Below are 13,135 nucleotides of genomic sequence, written 5' to 3'. Positions count from 1 at the left end.
GAAATGTTGTTCTATATGGCATCTGTATCTGCTTCCTTGGGCATCCACCTGCCGATACCTCCATCCATCCACAATATAAACAGTACTGCCTGCCGTCTGCAGCTAGTAGGCATTGCCCTGTGGCCAAACCTATTTCTGACTTCAAGACAAACAAACGGTTTTGTAATAAATGAGTTTAAATTGATACTTTTAAAGCACGCAAAATTTATTGCATTGAAGCCTCTGTAACCCAAGTCCTATGCCTCCTCACACACACACAAATCTATGAACAGATAACTTAAAGAACTAAAATAGCTCCCCTACCTTCTGTAATTAAAAACATCCCTAATTTATTTTGGAAAAAGAATCTTTCTGGCCTCGCTACCAGTTCTTAGGAGAATATCTCATAAAGAAAAAATACCTCACTCATTTGCAACAAGCTGAATTTCCCATGTTCCAGTTCCTGCAAAGACAAATATTAGACCAGCAAAACTTACCAGGTTAGTCACACATGACTTTAGGCAGCTGTTTAAAACTGTACACTGTACCACAGAAATCCATATGCAGCCAAGACTCACAAAACTGACAAGTTTCGGACCAAGCCAGGAAATGTTCTTCATCACTCCACCAATGGCGACTTTCAGGCGACTGTTCTCATTTTCTCCATTTCACTACATCGGTTCTTTAAGTTTCAGTTGAAAGGGCGGCTGGTGGAGTTTGGGGTTGTTTTTTTTTTTTTTGACATGTTAGAATATGTTTGCCTTATAAAATAATATTTACGTCTTTTGCTTTAGACCTTTGAATCGTAGACAGCTTGTAACATTCACAGAGCAGCTATTTCATAATTTCGTTTCCTTTTACTCTCATAAAGAAGATCACCTGCTGTCTAAAGGTTAGAGCTTAGAAGTGCGCTTCGCGGGGGGAAGGAAACCACGTAGAAAACGCAAACTGCATTTCAGCAAGCGTGTGACACTTGCGCAGTCTGAAACCGGAACACTCGAGATCATCCACCCCTTCACTTCTCTGAGGTTGTTTCAGCTACACAGGAAACTGGGTTTGGACCGTCTACGCTTTAGCAAACGGTGACACTATTATAATGAAGAATTATCAGAAAAATAGAATCAAACGATGCTACGGGGGGGGGGGGGGACAGAACCCTTTGAAATACAGATTTTGAAATTGAAAAGCAAATAAAGCTGAAATTAATAGACAAATACTCGGAGGGTGAGTAAAGACAAGGAAGTTTGTTAGCGCACTTTGAGAACTTCACTACATATTAACTAAAATACTGCCTTATCAAGGCTATTGAGACAGAGAGCTAAAACTAGCCACTCTCTAAGATATGTACAAGTGTAGCTCTCTTGAAAAGGAAATACTGTACAATTTCAATGAGTCGGACATCAAGATAAAATTAAGAATTTCAAATCCACAAGGTACAGAAGTGAGTCATTCTGGAGAGCTACTTTTTAGATTGCTGGGGGTTAACTTGTTAAGGCCAGATAGTTTTGTGTTTGCTGTTTTTTCTTATGACTTAAGTATCCATGTCTTTTTTTCCTAAATTTGTTTTATGTTTTATTTTATATTTGAGACAGAGAAAGAGACAGAGCGCTAGCAGGGGAAGGTCAGAGAGAGGGAGACAGAATCTGAAGCAGACTCTAGGCTGTGAGCTTTCAGCACAGACCCGGCTCGAACTCTTGAGCAGTGAGGTCATGACCTGAGCCGAAGAAAGACGCTCAATCTACTGAGCCACCCAAGTACCCCAAACTTCCATGTCTTCTTCTTCCTCCTCTTCTTCTCCTTCTTCTTCTTCTTCTTCTTCTTCTTCTTCTTCTTCCTCTCCTTCTTCTTCCTCTTCTTCTTCTTCTTCTTTGCCTTTGTCTTCATCTTCTTCTTTTTCTTTTTAATTAAAAAAACAAAACTTTGAAAAAAAACTTTGAAAAAAACTTTAATAATAAAAAAAATGAGGTAATTGCTTTGGGCCCTAATCCAATATGATGGGTGTCTTTTTTTTTTTTAATTTACATCCAAGTTAGTTGGCATAAAGCTCTATACCATGTCTTCTTAAATAAATTATACTAACATAACAAGCTTTTCTTATTGGCCCCAGGTTCTCATTGTGAGCAATACATGCCTGGGTTTTTTTTGTTTTGTTTTGTTTTGTTTTTTAACGTTTATTTATTTTTGAGACAGAGAGAGACAGAGCATGAACGGGGGAGGGTCACAGAGAGAGGAAGACACAGAATCCAAAGCTGGCTCCAGGCTCTGATCTGTCAGCACAGAGCCCGACGCGGGGCTCAAACTCACAGACCGCGAGATCATGACCTGAGCCGGAGTCAGACGCCCAACCAACTGAGCCACCCAGGCGCCCCGGGTTTTTTTTTTAAAGCTAAACATCTTTGAGCAAATGTTGACGAAACTGCTCTATAACGTAAAGACAAACAGTACTGACTCCAGAATTGACCCCTAAAGCTTGTTGTCTTGAAAAAACTTCTACCTGATCTTTGCCACCTGGTCTTTGTTCATTCTCTCCATTTTATTTTTATTTTTTTTTAACATTTATTTATTTTTGACACAGAGAGAGAGCATGAACAGGGGAGGGTCAGAGAAACAGGGAGACACAGAATCTGAAACAGGCTCCAGGCTCTGAGCTGTCAGCACAGAGCCCAATGCGGGGCTCAAACCCATAGACCGCGAGATCATGACCTGAGCCGAAGTCGGACGCTTAACCGACTGAGCCACCCAGGGGCCCCCATTCTCTCCATTTTAAAGAATGTAGATTAAAGAATATACAACCCTCTGATTTCTTGGTCAGAGGAAAATGGCCATCTTTCCACAAAATACACATTTAAGTCAGAGAATAAACTTCCTTGTCTAAGGGATTTCCTCATTCTAACGAAAGTCATCTTCTTCACTGTGGTACCTATGTCTTGTGCCACATTAGCACAAATAATATTTGTAACATTTACTTCCTTAACAGAATGGACCGCTAAGTACTTCCTTGATGTAGCTTTATTGGGGGAAGGTGAAAAAGAAATCACCTTCAATTCTTTTTTTTTTTTTTTTTTGGATACTAACTAGATATGTATGTATTACGAAATATAAAAATTCTGGTTTTGCTACCTCTAGGTACATGTACATATATAAGATCAATACAATACAATACAAATGACACAGTCCCTGAGGACACTTTTCACTTATTATTTGCATTTTAACACTAAATTTAATCTCAAAATTTTATAGATATAACTTATATCCTTTTTGTTGGTTTCACTCAAACTTAAAAAGTATGATTTGTTAAAAAAGACTGCAAACAAATAAAAAATGTGGAACGTTTCATGAATTTGTGTGTCATCCTTATGCAGGGGCCGTGCTAATCTTCTCTGTATCGTTCCAGTTTTAGTATATGTGCTGCCCAAGCGAGCACAAAATAGCCTTCAATTTCAGGTTCTTGTGCTTATTCTGTTTTTTGGAATTTAACTGGCATTTAGTTACACTCATGAAAAATGGACTGTGTTCAAAGATATTTGTTATGGAATTACTTATATCAAGAGATTGGAAACAATCTAACAGTCCAATAATGTAATACTGAATCTCAATCAATTCATATATCTTCTCCAGGTGATTTCTCTGCATGGGCTTGTTTGGACTTCTTCCCAGCATGATGGTCTCCAAGCAATTGGAGAGCTTACATGGTGACTCAGAGATCTTGTGCAAGTGCTCCAGTGCTAAGCTGCGTTGTCTTTTATGATTCAGCTTTAGAAGTCATAGTTACCTTTGCTGCATTTTATTGGTTGCCAGAGAGTCATAAAACTGCCCAGAATCGAGGAGAAGGAAATAGGTCCCACCTCTTGATGTGAAAATAGTGAGATTTGAGAAGAACATGTAGAATGGAAGAGATTGTTGCACTACCTTTGGAAAATACAATCGGCCACCAAGTGGGCAGTCATCATTTGCGTCGTTCTAAAAGGCAGACATTTTATTATTTTTTAAAGTAATCTCTACTCCCAACATGGGTTCAAACTCATGACCCCGAGATCAAGAGTCACATGCTCTACCCACTAAGCCAGCAAGACACCCCTGAAAGGCAGAAATTTTAGTTACCACAGTTTAGTTAAATAATACCAGTCCTCACACAATACAATCCAAACTTTAGTTAGGACAATATATTAACTGTGAGGAATTTCATTAAGTACAAACTTCTCTGCTATTTCTTTATTAGAATGAGTTTTACAATTCATTAGCAACAGCATTGATTTGATATGATCAAATATACCTGAGTTCTAAAATTATATTCATTGAAAATATAGAGTGTACATTCTGAAACTCAATTGTACTCCATCAGTATCATATAACTCCAGAGAAATGAAATTTTACAGTCATCAAAAGGAGTTCCAAACAATGACCTGTTAGACTACCAGACTGAAGAGGGGCCACACCAATATTCAAGGTCTTAAGAATTTGCCCTTGAATTCTTATTCATGACCCACCTCTGCCATCATCCCTTACTCCTTATCAGGCCCACTAGAACCTGGTCATTGTCTACCATGGCACATAAGCTGAAACATGAAAATGGCCCAAAGATATATACTGGTTATCACCAGGGCAATAATTATTTCTCTGGGGGGGATATTTGGTGGCATGGTGGGGGGGGGGGGGAGGACAGTCAGGGTCTCTCTTGTAAGTTCCTTGCACCCAGCGCATCTCATCTCTATGCCTCAGGGAAGGGATGATGCTACAGAATGAAAGAAGGAAAATATTAAACAATTAGCTTTTGAGTTTCAAGAACCAAGGTCCCAGCCTAGAGGAATGAAAACTTTTTTAAAAAGACACAGTTCAGTTTCTAGTCTGCAATTTCATTTTACTACATTATTATGAAATTAAAATTTTATTTTAGCCTGGGACCTCGGTGGTTGAAATGCGAAAGTGAGCTATTTGACATTCTTGTTCTCTGCGTTCCTCCCCTGAGGCTTGAAAATGGAAATGGGATCAATCAGTGCCTGCCTTTTGCTTCCTATAATGAAAGATAAAATCACAATGCAAAGGCTTAATTTGGGGTCTGGGTTGTTTTTGTTGTTGGGGGGGGGGGGGTTGTTTGTTTTGTTTTGTTTTTTGTCACTTTTCAAACTTTTATTCACCTCTAGGTGCTCAGGGGATTTCATTACCATTGCTGTTATTGCTACTATTGTGGTTCAGAGCCTATACCCTGCTGCTGCCATTCTGGAGCTTTTTCAGAAGCCATAAATTCAAAAAGGCTGGTTTTTTAAGTGGTCACTCCTTCTTTGTATGAGTTATTGAACAGTCATTAAAAACCAGCCCAGAATTCTGCAGGTACAGTTAACCCCGGGACAGCATGAGAGTTAGGGGCACCGGGAGCCCTCCACAGTCAAAAAATCTGCACGTAACTTTTACCTCCCCAAAACGTAGTTCCTAATAGCCTACTGCCGACCAGAAGCCTCACTGAGAACATAAATGGTTGATTAGCATGTATTTTGTATGTTATAGCTATCATACACTGTATTTTTACTACAAATTAAGAAAAGAAACTAGAGAAAAGAAAATCTGAAAAATCAGAGTAATAAAGCGTTTTTAATGGCTTAAGGAAACCGTGCCATAATGTTAGGTAGAAAGAAGTACATAAATCTCTATTATGTATTCTAAGACTGTCTCAATTATGAAAAACAAAAAGAAAAAAATGGGTAGAGATATACCAAAACATGTTTCTCTAGGTGGTGGTGGTGGTGGGGTGTGTGTGTGTGTGTGTGTGTGTGTGTGTGTGTGTTTTAAGAAAACCTTCTGTTTCTTGATATTTTCTCCATTTCCCGTATTGTCTATGAGCCACACACTACAATAAGCGTGTCGTACATCCATTGCAGTCTTCAGACACATTTCACAGCACCCTCCCTCATCTGCTCCCCTGATTCCCTGTGTCCATGGCCCCCACCCCCTCTCAGGTGAACTTCCAAACAGCTGACTCACTTGTGTCGCCAGGTTGGGCTCTCAATCCTATCATCGGCTAGAATTTAAGGCACACTCCTCATTCCATAGATGAGGGCTGCACAGAATCAATTTTGGCTGGATTTCTCCCTTTAAACTTGTGATTCACTTGCCATTTATTGAGCTTCTGCCCAGAGTCGGGGGCTCCATAAACTTCGGATAGACATCTGCAGGTTAGTATCTTCACAAATAATGTGCTCCTTGACCCCTGGTTCCCGCCACGCACTAGCTGCTGGCTGGACATCCTCCATCACCTCCACTAGCCTCCACGGCTCACTTTTGCGTTCAGAGTGCTGACACCCTTAAGGTTTGTCCTGACCCTGCTGTCTATAGACGAAGGACATCCCCCCACCACTGCTTCCAGGCACCCAGTGCCTTCTGAACCCTTGTTCACAAGAAAAGTATTGCTTTTTATTTAATTCCCTCAAATACTTGCAGTTTTGAGCCTTTTAATCTGATCATAGGCTAAAAGACATTAGGTCTTCATGGAAGATATTTTCAGTGGTTCAGACCGGATACTGGATGACAGTTTAAACATTTTACCCAAATCCAGCCCTGGAGTGAAATGCTTTGGTAATAAAGAGGTTTTCAAATGCAAAGTCAGGCTCCTAAAATTTTCCTCTGCTCCCAGCCTCCAGAGGTAGAGAAGCCAGAGTCTATGGAGGGTTTTCACAGTTCCCCACCCTCAAGAGTGCTGCAACCTTTGTTCTCAATGAAGTTTCTCCATCCCCTGAGGTGCTGAGGCCCTGGGATCCCTTATCACACAGCATCACCAATGACCCTGCACATGGTCCCCCACACCCCCCACTGCCACCATCCTCTTGGGCTAGAATTGCTGCCGTTTCAAACCCTTACCCCAGGCAGGAAATACAGGACTGAGAAAAGAAAACAACTGCCCAAGGACAGATGGTGGGCGGAGGTCAGGAAAGCACCCATGCAGATCAGATCGCAGATCGCAGATCACCGATCGCCAAGGCAGGGAACTGACAGGAGATGGAGGTAAGGGAGGGAGACAGAGACTTTGACCCATGAGAGCCAAGCCCCAGGACTTGCTTCTTCTAATGCAGTCACACATTTTAAGCAACGTCTGATCATAGTTGTAATTATTAAGTGACATGAGAAAAACTCCAACAGTGGCCTTATTCCAGATACTGAGAAAATAATAAAAGGGGAGGAAAAAAAGAAACCCTACTACTAATTAAATCACTTATATTACTGACCATTTATGACTAAGTAGTCCGAGCACAAAACCAAATAGTTTTGAATACCCACTTCAGACTTTAAAATGTCCTCCTTGGGGCGCCTGGGTGGCTCAGTCGTTTAAGGGTCCAACTTTGGCTCCAGTAATGATCTCGCAGTTTGTGGGTTTGAGCCCCGTGTCGGGCTCTGTGCTGACAGCTCAGAGCCTGGAGCCTGCTTCAGGATTCTGTGTCTCCCTCTCTCTCTGAAAAATAAAATAAAACATTTTAAAAAATTGTTTTTAAATGTCCTCCCAAGAGTACATCAAAGTTCACCTAGGAAAGAGAAGAATGGGAATCTTTAAGATTTCCTTGCTTCAAAAATTATTGCAGTGGTAAAGAGAGGCTCTTGGTACAGCAGGAAATGGAGAGTTTATGAGGTGGTAGACACGGTATTAGGTTCCAGTGCACTTTATTTCTCTTTCCCCACCACAGGTCCCTAGAGCCAAAGCCCACACCTTTTCTATCTTCTGGAACTAGTACAGTAGTTAGAACATGGACTCCCATGTATGCCTACATCCAAACCTGGCTCCACCTGTGAGCTCAGTGACCTTGGCAGTTACTTCATTTCTGTCCTCATCTGGAAAGGCAGACAACAGATTCAATCTCAAAGTTTTAGTACCTGCCATGTGGTAAGTTCTTAATAAATTTCTTCCTGTTTAAGAATTTTGTCACCTGAGATACTCTGGTTGGTCCAGTTGAAATGGTCATAATGATTTGTTAAATGAATACTCGACAGTTATTGAGTACTTACTATTTGCCAAAGAATCTGCAAGGCACTATGAAGACAACAGTAAACCAAACAGATCAAAATCCTTGCCCTTATTTGGATAGGGGCCAGAGAAGGACTAAACAGATGTACACAGGTAAAATGTGTGCACAGTTGTTATATGGTAATAAATTCTAAAGAGAAAAAGGACAGGTTTGCAGGAATAGAGGGCTAAGTTTGCAGGTTGCTAGTTTAGATATTATAGCATCATGTGAACTCTACATAAGTTTATTTATTATGAAGTGAGATATAAATTTGTCATTTTAATTGGAATGGTGAACTAGCCTTTGCTAATATAAAATGGGTTACCTGCTCACAAATTATGAACGTTTGCACATTGTTTTCTTTAGCTATTTATGTAACTCAAAAGGTTTCTCAATCTCCTCAACTACTTTCAAAGAGAGTACTTTGACCACTTACAAGTAAAGATTACAGCTGAGAGCCAAGTGCTTTCTTTCAGAAGCTCTCACGGCTACTAAAATGATATAGGCAGTTTAAACTCAGGGAGGATGAAGAAACAGGAAACCATGACTTCAGATTTAGTTCTTCGTTAAATCACCTGATCTGCATTTGCAAATATTGCACAAGTCTGTCAGACAAAGTTTCCAATTGTATCCTTCGCTACAAAGAAAGAAGTTTTACAATGCAAAATGATTGCAAACCCCTTCTAAAAGGGGGGGTTTATAATAATACAACTTACATTTAAAATAATTAATATCTATTGGGGCGCCTGGGTGGCTCAGTCGGTTAAGCATCTGACTTCAGCTCAGGTCATGATCTCACAGTTTGTGAGTTTGAACCCTGCATCGTGCTCTGCACTCAGTGTGGAGCCTGCTTGGGATTCTCTCTCTCTCTCTCTCCCTGGCTCTCTGCTCCTCCCCCTACCTGCACTCTTTTTCTCTCTCTCTCAAAATGAATAAATAGACTTTAAAAAAATAAACAAAATAATTCATATTTATATAAATTGCTGTTATCTGTAAATCATTATGTTTAAATTCTTAATTCTTATGTTTAAATTGTTGAATTTTGAGTTGAATTGTTGAATTGTTTAATTATTACTAAAATATAATTTATGATATATTATTTTTAACTCAATAATATAATATATAATATACTCAAATATTATTAAATAGTACAATTTAGTATTACTAAAAATATATTTCACAACATAATTTAGACCACCACGTTCCCAAGATCTCCATGCCCTGTGTTTTTTAATCTTCTCCCTGGGAGAACCCTGATAGCAAAGCAGAATTAATGAGTTAAGTGGGGGATAATGGCCATCACTGGACTTAAGCTTTGAGTTTTGAGCTTCTTATGAGCTCAAATTTTCTTTGTATCTCCAATTTTGGTTTTAAAATTCATGTCAAATTAGCATTTTACTCCATAACATGTTTTAATATAAATAGCAGTGAAAAATTGAGGGAACACTGGACCTACCTAGTTGCAGATTTCTTCAAGCGAGATCATATTTGTGTTAAGACATTTTCAGTTTTCAGTTTCTTATTCTGATTCTTAGCCAAGAGCTTCTAAATTGATACAGTGTAATAAAAGTCAGAATGTAAACTGATAACAGATAATATGAAACCCTCGCTCCACTCACATCTTGCAGGTGATACAGAAATGTTTGTGGGTGATGACTATGGGTATCAAACGGGAAAAGTTTTGATGTCAAAAATTCACAGTAAGAACTCACTATTTTCCCTGGTAGTTTGTTCCACCCACATGGGAAGGATGGGTCCTAATTAAGCCTCAGGAGCACAGGGCTGTTATTTACTAGTAAGATTTGTCCCAGATATTAAACATTCTTATCCAACCACAGTGCACCATATTCAGCCAAGATGGCTGTATGTTCTAATATTACAGGCAGTGTGATTGCACAAAGCAGAAGAGCTCCTGTAGTCATTATTGTGCTTTTCCAGTTGCTTTTATATCTGCCTTGAATTCTCACTGAAATAGTCACTCCAAAACCCTGGCCCAGATGTTTTCAGGGTTCTGCTCAAGAGCCCAGCAATCCACTCCAAGCGATTTATTTCAAGCGTGTCACAAAAGAACTGTGATGTCTTCCTTATGCAACCTCCATTCCGAATCTCTACTTCCATCTGTTCCTCTGGAAACTGAATGGTCAGAGTTGCTCAGAGGAACCAGAAAGCCAGTAAATGAATCTCAAGTGACTCAGCTGGGAGGGCTGTGGTAAGAAAGCTGCCTCCCTGTTCACCAGGACAAGTGCTGCCCTGGTCAGGAGCGGACAGTCTGCCTGGAGGAACAGGTGCACAGCTTCTCTACTCCCGACATGTGGTCGCCAGATGCCAGTTCAGACTTCAGACACTTCAGTCTGTTCAGATCTTATTGCAGCACTTGGAAATGTGGACAAGACAGTCTACTGAAAACTAATTCTATACCAATACGCAGTGTAAAACTCTGTTGCTCCCCTGCTTACGCCACTTTGGTGCCTTCCCATTTCCCTTAGGATTGTTCAATTAATTGAATAAGAAAGCCATTAGACTGAAGTGGCTCTAAGGCTTTAGTTGCTTTAATAAGCAAACCAAAACCAAAGCCTGGAAATGCCTCAAGTTTAAGAAACTGAAACCTAGGAGCACCCAGTCACGAAAGAATGGCCGGCTAGTCTTTTCCCAAATAAGGCAACTGTTTAATCAGATAATTTCCTTCCTTTGCTCCTACACCTTCTCTACATAAGGACTTCCCCTAACTCCTGTTGGCAGAGTGCTCCTACCCGCTTCCAGCTCAGCACGGCCTGATTAGAATCTATATTTACTCCAATAAACTCTTAAAATTGTTGATATGCCTCAGTTTACCTTTTGAGAGTTCCAGGTTTAAAGTCCCTAAAATGTACATGTTAGCAAAGATCTCCTCAGTCTACCTGCTCAGCTTTTCTCCCTCTGCTTTCCTTCTCCTACCTCACCCTCCAAGTAGCCAGAACTCCTTCTGGTTTCTTCTCTTTCCCTTGGGCCTTCCCTCATCAGTCTTCACTGCCCAGGAGACCCATACCTGTCTCCATCGGATTTATCCCACCCATCCTTCCATATCACTTTCCCAGGGGCACCTTCACTGACCACTGAGACTAGGTTTGATTTCTTCATTGAACAGGCCTGTGGCTCCTTGCATGTTTTTGGTTTATTTTTGGTTTTGTTTTGTTTTTGTGGGGTTTTCTTCTTCTTCTTTTTTCTTTTTTTTTTTTTTTTTTGCCTAGAGTCGATACATGTGTAGTTATTTGTTGACTGATTACTCTTTATTTGTATAAAGGTTGTATTCCATAGTAGATTACAAATCCCTTGAGGGTAGGAGAGTGTTTTTGTTTTGTTTTGTTTTGTTTTGTTTTTTTTCACTGCTGATTCCTCGAACAATTTTAACCATAGGTTCAACCATGTGGAATGGCTGATATTTGAATATTTTGACCTTAAAAAAATACCAGTTTCAGATGCTTCAATCTAGTACCTGTTCAATAAATATTTATTTAAAACTGTGCCAAAAAGGCATCCATGTGAGGGGCACCTGGATGACTCAGTCGATTAAGCATCCCACTTCTTAATTTTGGCTCAGGTGATGATCTCACAGTTTGTGGGACTGAGCTCCGCATCGGACTCTGTGCTGACAGTGAGAAGCCTGCTTGGGATTCTCTCTCTCCCTCTCTCTCTGCCCCTTCCCCTTCAAAAATAAATAAATAAACTTAAAAAGACTTTTTAAAGTCATTCATGTGGTTTTTAGGCTGTGTGTGTGTGTGTGTGTGTGTGTGTGTGTGCGTGACAGAGACAGAGATGAGAGAGAGAGAGATCAGCTATTAGTATAACTGTTACTAGAAGAATCTTTTAAGTACCACTATTTTTTAAAAATTTCATTGGGTTTTACAGAGATTTTTCAAAGATAAATATAATAACAAATTCCAAAAATGGGTCCTATTTGAAATACAATTTCAGCAGTTTCCCTCTGCCACTTTGATCTTAGGTCAATTTTCTATTTACCTAAATTTTCCCCCTTCCGTGAGATCGAACTCCCAACAGTCATCACTTGAGCTCCCTGGAGCCTCGTAGGTGAGTTCTGTGTGATTTCCTCCTGACCTGTGGAAGACAACCCAGGACCAGATGGAGACTTTTCACTGCCCTCCCCAACTCCCATGCTGAGCCTCAGGACAGATGGTAGGGCCAGAAGCCCTACTTCATTGTCCCCTCCTGAAATTGAACTGTTTAAATCCGTGACTGGTTCTCCCACACGGGAGCTCCCCTCCAGAAACGCCTTATAAATCCCCGTAACATTTATAACTCTCCAGAATGCCTCTGGTTCAAGCACAACAACAAAAAATTAGTGGCACAGTAACACCAAGTCTAAGGCATCTGAGTTAAAGTCACTCTAAGGCATTTTTTAAAATATTCAGTTTTATTCCCCTCATAAATTCACCACCTCAGAGACTCTGGATAAGGGGAATTTTGAGGGAAGAAATCATTGAAGAGAATGAAAACAGTCAGTAACAGGGGACATGACAAATACTGCATAGAAGCCTGTCCCCCAGCCCAAAGGCCCATCGTTGTAAATTAAACGGTTTGTTCATCTCAAGTAAGCATTCAAGAGCTTACTCTTGCCAGCTCTGTGATAGTTGGTGCTTTAGAGGCACTGGCTTCCTGCCTTATGAATAAATCTTCCTGAAGGAGCTGCTTCCTTCTGCTTACAATAATTTGTTCTTCCTTCATCTTTGTTTTCTTGTAAACAGCCACTAGTGTTATTTTATGATTCATACCACTATCTTTTGCCTTATATTTAAAATGAGATTGTTTCTCTCAGGAGCTACTCCTCCAGGAGCTCTTTCTCACAGAAAGTTTGGGATGAACAGCTGTCTTCAGTGACAATCTACTGATTTGAACTTTTTATTTTTATTTTTTTTTATTTTGAGAGAGAGCGCAAGCAGGGAAGGGGCAGAGAGGAAGAGAGAGAATCCCAAGCAGGCTCCTCCGCACTGTCAGAGCAAAGCCCGATGTGGGCCTCGAACTCATGAACTGCAAGATCATGACCTGAGCCGAAATCAAGAGTTGGGCCCTTAAATGGGGTGCCTGGGTGGCTCAGTCCGTTAAGCGTCCGACTTCAGCTCAGGTCATGTTCTCATGGTTCGTGAGTTCTAGCCCCACACCGGGCTCTGTGCTGACTG

At 40.4% G+C, this 13,135-nt stretch overlaps 1 protein-coding gene, 1 long non-coding RNA gene and 1 other non-coding gene across 10 annotated transcripts in view; 1 reads left to right on the top strand and 2 right to left on the bottom strand.

The window, feature by feature from the left end:
• The window catches only part of ROS1 (ROS proto-oncogene 1, receptor tyrosine kinase), a 124,316-nt gene extending 116,918 nt beyond the window's left edge, over window positions 1-7,398 (bottom strand). For 4 of the 6 annotated variants that reach the window (XM_027057018.2, XM_027057020.2, XM_027057019.2 and 1 more), the window contains exon 1: window positions 477-1,060. In XM_027057018.2, the coding sequence (XP_026912819.2) occupies window positions 477-599 (123 nt within the window). In that variant the 5' untranslated portion in view covers window positions 600-1,060. Of the gene's footprint in view, window positions 1-476; window positions 1,065-7,245 lie in introns of those variants that run through there. The other 2 variants (XM_053222337.1, XM_053222338.1) reach the window with 2 other exon arrangements.
• Window positions 697-12,187, top strand: LOC128315539 (uncharacterized). Of its 3 annotated transcripts, none has more exons than XR_008298379.1 (4): window positions 697-1,007; window positions 1,572-1,733; window positions 7,647-7,847; window positions 9,851-12,187. It is a non-coding gene; the product is annotated as an uncharacterized LOC128315539 (long non-coding RNA). The 3 variants fall into 3 exon arrangements; XR_008298378.1 differs by having other exon boundaries at window positions 697-1,412; XR_008298380.1 differs by lacking the exons at window positions 7,647-7,847; window positions 9,851-12,187 and adding an exon at window positions 3,598-4,632 and having other exon boundaries at window positions 699-1,412.
• LOC113599023 (U6 spliceosomal RNA) lies at window positions 3,297-3,403 on the bottom strand. The gene has a single exon (XR_003419763.1). It is a non-coding gene; the product is annotated as a U6 spliceosomal RNA (small nuclear RNA).
• Window positions 12,188-13,135: the final 948 nt, after the last annotated feature.

Source organism: Acinonyx jubatus, chromosome B2, assembly GCF_027475565.1.
Source record: "Acinonyx jubatus isolate Ajub_Pintada_27869175 chromosome B2, VMU_Ajub_asm_v1.0, whole genome shotgun sequence".
Taxonomy (NCBI): Eukaryota; Metazoa; Chordata; class Mammalia; order Carnivora; family Felidae; genus Acinonyx; species Acinonyx jubatus.
The sequence above is the reverse complement of the archived record's forward strand: the minus strand, read 5'-3'. Positions and strand labels throughout refer to the sequence as shown.